Raw genomic sequence first — 11,096 nt, 5'->3', positions numbered from 1 at the left:
TGTTGAGAGTAGGAGGCTGTGGCTGCTGTTTATGGGGATTGCGCGTTCTGCAGGATGACCGATAATCCTTGCAGCAGCTCTGGAGAGCTGGACGGGGGTGAGCTGTGGGAGGGGACGGCAGAACCTCTGGAAAAAAGATTTAGTGTTTCCCTCCTGGAGTGGGAGACTCTTCGGTGTGTGGCCAGGGGGCTGGCAGAGGTCACATTTGCCTCTTCTCACGGAGATAGAGTGAGGATTTGGGGGCTAATGGCGCCCCCGCATGCAGACACACACCACTGGGCTCTGCTGCCCGCCTGGCCCACTGCGGTTGCGGTTTTTCCTCTTTACCCGATGGAGCCGTCTGCACTGCCAACAGCGAGGCCTAGCCTGTCAGGCTACTGAGAATGTGTGTGTGTGTGTGTGTGTGTGTGTGCGTGTGTGTGTGCGTGTGTGCACGCACGTGTGCTTGCAATATGTGTGTGTGTCAGCACACCCCAGCCCGCCTGGATAGCTTGACTTCTCCACCCTGTGCTCTTAAATCACATGGTTTATCGATCATAAACCGCTGTTGTTCAGTTTAATGGAGTTTTTTAGTGAAAGTTTATTTTGTATTAACTACCTCATCTTCTTTGATGTATACCAGTACTTGTGACCAATACCTACTTTATCCAATTTACATATAGTTTGCAACTTTTTCAACGAAGAAGTTGGTCCTACACATAGACATCTGTTGGTTAATTAGCTCAGGAGTCCCAATATAAGATAGCTGTAGGGTAAAATTCAAAGCAGGACTGCAGATTTACTTTAGATACTTACTTTTCTGCATTTAATATCCTGGGGGACAAATCTGGCTGCGGGATGTGATGTTGAATTTTTGGCGCTAAGACGGTTCTTTTAAGGCATCAGCTAAGCAAATGTTGTACCGGCTGTGTAGTTGAATAAAAAGAGACGTAGCCCGACAGGCGCTAAATGTTGACTTCGGCTGTCCCCCCTGAAGGTGAATGAGAGTTAAGGGGCCTGGCTGCCTGGCTGCTGCTGGTGACGTGCTGAACTCAGGCTGTCTCTCCTCAGCTCAGCTGGCCCTCGTTACTGGCTGCCCCGAAACGCTGCGGCAGTTTGCCTTTTTTCGGCTCGGTTCACTGCAAAGGTCCCGTTACGCCGACGCCGACTGGCCTCGGAGATGCTGCCGGTCTCCTCCTCTCCTGCGTGCGATTGGAGGGAAGCGTTGGAAGGGGGCGTGGCCTGGGCAAAGGCTGGGCCTGAGAAGAGAACTCTAAAGCTATCTCTGCTTTTTTTGTTTATGAAAGGAAAGTTTCCCAGCTGGGTTCCCAGGTCATTTGTGGCCACACGCGATACAGATCTGGAATCCACTTGCCCCCCTCGCTCCGGGTCTGTTAGTGGTGTGATGGCGTCTCAAAATGGGGCATCAAATCTGACCTGAAAATGTCCCACAGGGATGGAGGCCATATATGGCATGACACCCCTTGCTCTGGGGCTGTTTTTCATGGTTTGGGCTAGGACCATTCGCTCCAGTGAAGGTAAATATTTATGTTACAGCGTACAATGACATTCTCACAAATTCTGTGCTTTCCCAACAGTTTGAGAACGGTCCTTTCCTGTTCTAGTACAGCAATGCCCCAGGCACACAGTGTGGTCCATTCAGAAATGGTTTTGGTGTGGAATAGAATAGAATGGTGTGGAAGAACGTGACCGGCCTGAACAGGGCCCTGACCTCAACCCCATCCACCACCTTTGGGATCAATCGGAAAGCCAACCGCAACTCAGGCATAATCACTCAATCAGTGTCCGATCTCACCAATGCTCTTCTGCCTGAATGGAAGAAACCCCCTGAAGCAATGCAACAACATGTTGTATAAAGCCTTCCCAGAAGAGTGTGGTTGTTATCTATGCCCGCTTATCCTGGTCACGGTCGCGAGCAGTGGTGGAGCCTATCCCAGTGTGCATGGGGTGAGAGGCAAGAATACACCCTAGACAGGGCACACACACACACACACACACACACACACACATATATATGTAAACTATATGCACATTGTATATAGTTTAACTTCTGAACAAGCCTAGTCGTTAGTGGCATTTGAGGGAGGGGGGTCCACAGGGACCCCAATTCTGACCAGTATGTGATGTTTCCTTATTGCAATGTCGTACAATAGCAATGACATTTCTGCAGGGTTTCTGACACATTGGACCAGCTAGGGGTGTCCAAATTCCTTATGGGGACGCTTCAGTGAGTTGGGGCCAGGGATTGGGGTAGCTCTGCCCTTTGCCCCATGTAAAACCTCTTACATCACCGACTCCTAATCTCAACTCATGACGAACACACACACACACACACACACACACACTCCCTCTCCCTCTCTTTGAGAAACCAACTTTCCCTTCCTCTCTCCTCTACGAAAAAACCGGAGTGTGGGAATTTTGCACATGGATTGTTCCGGGCTGTTTCCCCTGCTCCGCAGTAACAGTGGCCCTGCGTTGGTTTCTTCCAGCTGTTTGCCCTAAGTCAGGAACCGTTGTGAGAGCCGTTTCTCCCGCGACCCCAGGAGGTGATGGGGAATGAGAGCAGCTCAGCGGAGGGTCCGGTAAGCTGGCTGGAGTGCATAGCCTTGTTCCGACTCAAACTAACGCTTTTTTGCACGTACACTAACGCTTCAGCCCTGGCGTGTGTGTCTTATCGGTGACATACATAGCCCAGCCCCTGTTCTCAGGTGAGCACTTTACTTTCGTTTTTTCACACTAACAGACTAACAGCAACAACAAACAAAGACAAGATTTCCGTGGTGTTTTTAGTCCAGTGGGAACTTTAAGACAGTTTACGAATTGAGGTTTAATGTCTTGGGTAGGTCTTTGAACAATGGACTGCGTCCACACAACAGCCCCTGAGCACCTGTGTTGTGTTGGCAAGGCCTAAATGAAATAAAACGATTTACAATGCACAGAAATGATTAGAGCTAGCTTTGTCCCTTTCTGTAGTGGATGTTGATTTTTTTAAGTTCGTGACCCTTTTTTTTGAGCAGTTAGGGAAATTAAAAACCTGATCCGTAAGCAGCTCTTCCGTGGGGCTCTCGCTATCAGAATTTTGGTGCTGTGCATTCTGATGTTTCTGCACTGTGCTCACTCAGCTCACTGTGGGCAAAACCAGTTAGAAAAAAAGAAAAAAAAGAAAAGACTTGACACATGTTGCATTCCTCTGATTTTCCCAGAACCTTGGAATTCTATGGTGTCTGGGATTTGCTGTAATGTTATTAGGAGCTACCTTTTTTAAATTTCTGAGCATTTCAGTGTTTTTATTCAGAGTTGTTTAAGTGCTAATGCTGTTTCTTCAGAACAGCCCTACTGTAAACTGCCTATTGCATGGCTTGCAATCCTGCTTTTTCCAGAGTTTTAATGATTATTATTATTATTATTTGTTTGTTTGTTTGTTTTTTCTTTTTAATCATTTTTTGGCATGGTAAATGATGTGTGGCTACTTTGTGCTTCGACCACAAGGGGGCGCCAGTGACAATGTTCCGCCGCTTCCCTCAGAACAATACATGCAATCCAAGGCACTGCTGTAGCGAGCGAGTTTGTTTTCTATTCTGCAGACATCGGCATGGTAACATCCCGCAGGTTGAACGTGGCCTGGATGTTGCAGGCATAACTGGGCGGTACCGGCAGAGTACCAGACATAAGCACTGTAATTCACAACATGTGGGCAGTGCAGGAAGAAGCAATGACAGGGAAGCTCAGTTATGTGCCATTACAATTTGTGCCAACACACTAGCCTGTGTGCCACTTAGACCTTGTTTCATTGGTTTCATGCGTATGTGTTGGTGTATGTTTGAGTGTGTGTGTGTGTGTGTGTGTGTGTGTGTGTGTGTGCATATGTGTCTGTGTCTGTGAGCACGTGTGTGTGTGTTCACATGTGCATGCGTGTATTTTCTGGGTCAGGGCAGCGACCAAATCCTCTTGTGTGAAACCCGAACCCCCAAGGGGGGACGCTGTGAGGTCGACCTTTGGCCTATTTCCCAGCATTCACCTGCGGTGGGGAGAGAGGAGGAGACTGCAGCCCTCAGTCCCAGACCAGGAAGTGACAGAGAGAGGGAGGGAGAGAGAGGGAGAGGGAGGAGAGAGCGAGAGCGAGCGAGAGAGAGAGAGAGAGAGAGAGGCGGGGGAGGGGTCAGAGTGTTGTGAGGGAAGTCTTCAAAGGAGGGGAGGGGAATTCACAACCTCCCCGTGTGAGTCCCAGTCAGAAGCGATCGTTGTCATCGGACAGTTAGTCCCCCAGGCTGCTCCCCAGCCTGCGTCCCGGGAGACACAGCAACTCCACCTGCGCTCTGTCACCTCCGCTCGCGGCTGCGAGCACGTCACGGGTCGGCAGGGTAATGGAAATTTAGCAGGAGGAAGAAGGAGGAAGGAGGAAGGAGGAGGACGCGGACGCTGAGTCAGGAGCAGACAGCCAGCGGTCACGCGTGTTGCAGTGCGTTTTGCGCTCTCTGCTCTCTGCACAAACAGAAGCAGCAGAAACGGCGTGAGCTCCAGGTTCCAGCGCCAGGCTCAGACAGGGAGCGGTGTATACGTGTGCGTCTCTCTCCATCCCTCCACCACTGACTCTTTATATCAGCCCGGGTGAGTGTGCAACACTGGGATTTATGACTTTCACAGGGAGTGTTTTTTTTTTTGGGTGAAGTACATGCAGTACTGTGTGTGTTTGTCTTAGCACCATGTGCGTCTGTTAACAGTAAGCTTGTGTGTCTGTTCGGTGTATGAAGTGCACGTGTGTCTGCGTGCCCATGCTTGTCTGTAGTTGGTCGTTGTGCGTGAGCGTGCATTTGAATGTTATGTTACATGAATGGTAGTGTACGTGTGTGTGTGTGTGTTTTCTGAGTTGCTTTGTGTGAGTGAGTGCATTTAATGGGAATGTTTTTGTCTGTGTGTGTGTGTGTGTGCGCTGTGTGTGTGTGCGTGTGTGTGTGTGTGTGTGTTTGTGTTTGTGTGTGTGTGTGTGTGCAGGTGTGTGTAGTAAGTCACTTTGTGTGCAGTTAATGAGAACATTATTATGTGTACATAGTGAAACAGTGTGTGTGTGTTCAGTGAGGGATTTTGTCTGGGACTTTCTGCATTATGTGAATGCAGTGAGTGAGTGAGTGAGTGAGTGAGTGAGTGAGTGAGTGAGTGAGTGAGTGAGTGAGTGAGTGAGTGAGTGAGTGAGTGTGTATGCGAGTATAATACGTGTGTGTTTTGTGAGAGAGAGTGTATCAGTCACAGCTGTCTGTGAGTTCTCTCAGTGAGTATGGGAGTGCGGAAGCTGCCATTCCCACAGTAACTCTGCCCTGCCGGGCAGAAGGGCCCTGTTGCTGGGGTGGGCGCAGACAATGTGCCGCTGGGGGTGGGGGGCGGAGAGGCTGCTTTTCTGCCTCACCGAGCCCCCAGGTCAGGAGTCCAGCCCACTGGAAATCCCTCAGAAAACATTAGGATGGCTGCTCACTGACGTTAGAGTTTAAATCAAAGTCCTCGGTACTGTCTCTCGTTCTCCTGGCAGTGTGCCGAGGAGTTTGTGCCATTGTGTAGTCGCTGTTGTTGTTGTTGTTGTTGCTGTTGTTGTTGTTGTTGAAATACACTCACAGTAGTGCTAAAGTACAAAAAGATGGATTCAAATAGTTAGGGGGCCCCTTGTGAGTAGCTTTTAGTGAATTCACTGCGAGCTAGAGATTTCCTTTGACAGTTACAGGGTGACATCAGTTGAGTCTTGTCTGGAGATGAGTACATGCAGAATTTGGTGGCTCCCCAAGACTAACAAGGGGGTTGGGACCCCATCCAGTTCTGATGGCCTGGGGGGTCTGCTGCTCTGTCCTCACGGGGGGGAGGACCCCAAAAAAACAGAGAACCAAAGAACACAAGACAGGGGAATCTGATCTAACTGTCCCAACTTCTTAACAGAACTGTTGTGTAGAACAAATTTGTGAAACGCAGCTTTCTGTTGTGTTAAAACAATTAGTCTATTCACACAGAGCTGTTTGTTACTCTTGTGTAGGGTTACGCATTGTTGTGGAGATTAGTTTCACGGCATGTAAAGTTGCACAAGGCTGTGTAGGGTAGTTTATGGCTGTGTAAGGTTACACACTGTTGTGCAACATACAGTCGTGCTCTGTTGTGTAGTCTGTTGTGTGTTAATGCATTCTTGTATGTGGTAGTTTCTTTGTATATGCCTTCTTATTTTCTGTTCTGTTGTGCATTTATTTAATCTGTCAAAGTTAGAGTTGTGTAGGTACAGTAAAGTTACTCACTGGTGTGTTAATAATTTGTTGCTGTGTACGTTAGTTTGGTGTGCTAGAACACAGGAGGGAGGGAGAGAGAGGGTTAGGACAATACCTCCCTGCCATTTAAAATCCCCACCCATCATTATTTCACAAAGCATTAGCCAAAGTCACAAAGACAGATTCATACTGATTCATACAGAACTGAGCCACAACAGAGAAAGTGATGTGTTGGCTGCATTCATTGTCTGCCTGACTGCTGTGCGGTCCTGTAGGAGAACATGCCAAAATGTGTCTGAGGACAGGAGGGGCGTGTGCATTGAAAGCATTATGGTGGGTGCATAAAAGCATGTGCTCTGAATGTGTATGTGAGTGTCACCTATTCTTTCAGACTAATTAAGAAGCAAACCTTATGATCAACACTTATACAAAACATTTCTATCTGCTTTGATCTATTTACTCTTCCAGAAAAAGTTATGAATTCAGTAAACATCATTTAAGACATAAGTGCATTCATGTGAACCTAATTATATTCTTCTGAATGCGCATCTGTGCAACCTCCTATTTTGTATTAAAGTTGTTGACATTAAGCTGTGTGTGTGTGTGTGTTTGTGTGCACGTGCATGGGTGTGTGTGTGTGCGCGCATGTGCATGCGTGTATGCGTGTATGCGTGTATGCGTGTGAGTGTGTGTGTGTGTGTGTGTGTGTGTTTGTGTTTGATCGCATGCATGTCTGTGTGTGTGTGTCTGTGTGTAAGTGAGTATTAGTCCAGACTGAGTCCTCTGTACAGGTGCGGTCAGGACAGGGGAACCCAGGTGTTGAGTGTAATGTGGGTGTACTGTGGGTGTAATGGGGGTGTAATGTAGGTGTGATGTGGGTGTAATGTGGGTGTAATGTGGGTGTAGTGTGGGTGTAATGTGGGTGTAATGCGGGTGTAATGTGGGTGTAATGTGGGTGTAATGCGGGTGTAATGTGGGTGAAGTGTGGATGTAATGTGGGTGTAATGCGGGTGTAATGTGGGTGTAGTGTGGGTGTAATGGGGGTGTAATGTGGGTGTAGTGTGGGTGTAATGTGGGTGTAATGGGGTGTAGTGTGGGTGTAATGTGGGTGTAATGCGGGGGTAATGTGGGTGTAGTGTGGGTGTAATGGGGTGTAATGTGGGTGTAGTGTGGGTGTAATGGGGTGTAATGTGGGTGTAATGTGGGTGTAGTGTGGGTGTAATGGGGGTGTAATTTGGGTGTAATGTGGGTGTAATGCAGGTGTAATGTGGGTGTAGTGTGGGTGTAATGTGGGTGTAATGTGGGTGTAATGAGGGCGTGATGCAAGTGTAATGTGGGTGTAGTGTGGGTGTAATGGGGGTGTAATGCAGGTGTAATGTGGGTGTAGTGTGGGTGTAATGGGGATGTAATGTGGGTGTAATGCGGGTGTAATGTGGGTGTAATGAGGGCGTGATGCAAGTGTAATGTGGGTGTAATGGGGGTGTGTTATAAAGTGTGTGTATTGTGGGTGTAATGCTGGTGCAGTGTATCTGGAACCTGATGCTCAGCAGTGCAGTGGTGTGCAGCTCTGCAGGTCTCTGTGTTCAGATCAGTCCCTCCATCTGCCAATCGATGAGCTGGCAGCTGAGGTATCCCCTGCTCCGCAGTAACCCCGGTAACATGAGCCTGTCGCACCCTGATTAATACGAGCTGCTCTGGCCTGAAACTGACGACTCTGCACCTAGCGCGTCACATTCATTTTCATTTCTTTTGAAATAATGTCAGTTTAAAGGTACTCTGTGGGACTTTGTGTCTCAGATACTGTTCTGTAATTTATCTTCTGCATAGAATTTGAAAAATATGTTTTTGTCATTTGGATGTATGGGATCTGTATGGAAACCTAACTCTGTTAGAGTACATTTGATCTGTATTGGACTCACATAAAGTCTATTACAGTTAAATAAATGCCTGTGTATTACACAGTGGATAGTCATAGGCCTCATTGAATGACTGAACCGCATCCCATTCAACATGTATTTTCTTCCTGAAGTTGACCAATGATATTCAGAAGATTGTCCGCTAAAGCTATTAATATAACCGTGACACATTAAAAAGAAAATAATTCAATGGAAATTACAAAGAGGACATTTATTTTCCTGCAGTTTATGTTAAATAAACTCAGCAGGGGCTCACAAATTTTATCTCATAGCCCCCTAATATGACTACCCTGTGGCTGAGGACTCCGCCTCCAAAATGCCTGACCTTTGACCCCTGTATTCAGCCCTCCCTGCAGGTTGCTGTCCAATGGCTATTTAACACACCAGTGCAAGGAAGCATGTCTAAATTATAATGACTTTTCTATTATAGATCAATATCAAGTCATGGAGCTATTATAATATAAATATTTAATAGAACTACAGTGCTCACAATATTGCCCTGGATGTGTACATAAGACAAATCTGTTAGTAAATATGTAAGTTGTAAATATGAAAGTATAAATATTTTAATTATGAAAAATTGACATTTGAGTGGATTTTTTTCTATTTTGCTGAGGACTCCTTGTGATTGGGACCCCCTCAAACCCCAGATTGGGAAACACCAATCCTGAGCGTCATTCATCAGAATGACTCCTTCAGCGACGCGCACGCTCTCTGAATGTGACCCCGTGCGTGGGTTACAGGCGTGCTCGTGATGTAAACGATGCCGTTGCTCGAGGCCCTTGCTGCAGGTGAGCTGGATCACCTGGTGGAAGAGATGACCTGCGCATTAGGGCTCAGACCGAAGAGCAACAGAGAGCAGCAGAGCAGCCGGTCTCAATAATGATCTGTTATAAACCCCCTCCGCTCCCACGCACGCCACGGAAGAGAGGGGCGGCCTAGGAGACGTTATGTCAGCTCTCAAGGAGCTTCTCGTGTTACGGACTCCGCCCTTTTGAAAAGTCCGCCCTTCGGACAGCGTGGGTTGTTTGATTTCTCAAGCAGATTCACTAGAGTTTTCTACTCTGGCTTGGAAATCGTTCACTTTAAGCAGGTCTGTCAGCTTGGTCTTCTGTACACATCAGTTTTGTTTCTGTTGGTAATTTGCGTGTCAGACACAGCATGAGTCTCAGCATTATGTGAGAGGGTCAATGTTTTCTCCAGGTGCCTTCCTGATGGCAAACTTTTATCCAGTTGTGTCATTAACTAAACCTTTATCAAGCTTTTGTGCCAGTTATGTGTCAATAGGTAACTTTTTTAGTCGTCAGAAGGTGAGTGTTTTGTGTTGTCCCGTTTCCCAGGCTACAGCCTACACTGAGAGTCAGACGGGGGAGCAGAGGGACAGCAAACCCGAAAATGGATCGGTGCTGACCGAACCCCCGGCTGCACAGCCAGAGTCGGACGTCCTGAGATTCAGCGAGGAAGAGGAGAACAGGAGGGAGGAGGACAAAGAGGAGTTGCTGTTCACCGATGACCTCCTGCCTAACATAGACCTTAGCTCCGAGCTGAACCTCTGGGGATCTTCTTTCAGGTAGGCCTCATTATAAAATCCACACACACACACGCACACACACACAGAGTACGCACAGAGGGCACACAAGGTACAGAAAAAGTAATTATACTAATGAGAACTGGTGAATACATTGCGTAATATTTGAAAAGCTAATTATAGCATTAGAATCATAAAAACGGGTTGCTAAGCAGGAGAACAGCTCTGTATAGTATATAGTTTATAGTACTAGGGCTGAATAACAATACTGACACAGTTTGATGAATTCGTAAATAACGTACACGGTACATTTTTGTCAAAATTCGATTGTTGTAGACTTTCTTCACTCCTTGAAGAAAGCGACACAAGTGATTGGAAAGGAGAGAGGGTAGAGAAGACAGAAAGGCGTTGCTGCTTAAAATGGTCAATCACTAACGGAGTGGAGTGACATCTTGGGCGGGGAGTGGTCACACCTGGGTGACTCACCTGTGCGGATTGGCTCCGCCCTCACCTATGCTAAACCACAGCAGGGTGACTCAGGACACTAAATATGGGGAAACTGAAATTGAAAGACAAATATGCAGTGATTAGGGACGGCTGTTAAAATGCCTGTGTGCATGTGCAGCAATCCTTTTGGTACATTGTCACCTTAAAGGGTAACGCTGGTAATTAATTTTTTCAGCATTGTCAACACATCCTTTGAAAAGCCCAAAACATGAATTTATCCTACAAACAACTTTTTGTCCATCTAGCCAACGCCAATATACGGGGAGTCATAGAACTAGAATTGTTGTCCAAAAAAGTATTAAAACACGTTAGAGAGACATACTGTTCCTTTGGTCACCATAATTCACCATTACAAAGAACCCGGCCTTTGTACTTTTTACTGAAACAAGTTTATAAAGTGACAACAATTGCTTTTTCACTATGTGGAAAGTTGCAGACTTTAGCGATTATATCTCCCTTGAGCAGCCTAGATAGTATTGCAGCAAGGTTGAATTGCACCATTGTACAACCACTTACTGTGGACGTCTTGGCAAAGATGCACAAGACCAAAGGCAAACCTGTGTGTGTGTGTGTGTGTCTGTGTGCCCGTGTTTGTCCGTGGGTCACAGCACACAGGTGAGCGAAGGTGAGATGAAGAGTGAGCAGGTGACTCTCAGCAGCTCGCCAAACCCCCTACTGGCAGGGCTGCATCACTACACTGAAGCCAGCCCTCCAGCTGTGGTCATTGTGAAAAGGTACCATAGACATAACGAGGCCTTGGAGGACCAAAGATATTTATGCAAAGATGAGATATTAAACTGTGATAGGTAACCAGTGTCAACATTTAATCATTCGAGCTTCTTCCGTACCAGGGAGCATAGATTCAAACACAGAAGTTTGAATTTTAAAATGACGAAGAATCTCATCTTG

General features: G+C 46.9%; 1 protein-coding gene across 11 annotated transcripts in view; it reads left to right on the top strand.

Moving 5' to 3' along the window:
- tacc2 (transforming, acidic coiled-coil containing protein 2) overlaps positions 1–11,096 on the top strand; it is a 77,943-nt gene that overhangs the window by 6,111 nt on the left and 60,736 nt on the right. For 8 of the 11 annotated variants that reach the window (XM_064316923.1, XM_064316922.1, XM_064316921.1 and 5 more), the window contains exons 2-3: positions 9,493–9,722; positions 10,796–10,921. In XM_064316923.1, coding sequence (XP_064172993.1) covers positions 9,493–9,722; positions 10,796–10,921 — 356 coding nt within the window. Of the gene's footprint in view, positions 1–2,489; positions 2,583–4,148; positions 4,609–9,492; positions 9,723–10,795; positions 10,922–11,096 lie in introns of those variants that run through there. The other 3 variants (XM_064316916.1, XM_064316917.1, XM_064316924.1) reach the window with 2 other exon arrangements.

The sequence above is a fragment of the Anguilla rostrata genome, chromosome 18 (genome assembly GCF_018555375.3).
Source record: "Anguilla rostrata isolate EN2019 chromosome 18, ASM1855537v3, whole genome shotgun sequence".
Taxonomy (NCBI): Eukaryota; Metazoa; Chordata; class Actinopteri; order Anguilliformes; family Anguillidae; genus Anguilla; species Anguilla rostrata.
Note: the sequence above shows the minus strand (reverse complement) of the source record. Positions and strands in the feature narration are given on the sequence as shown.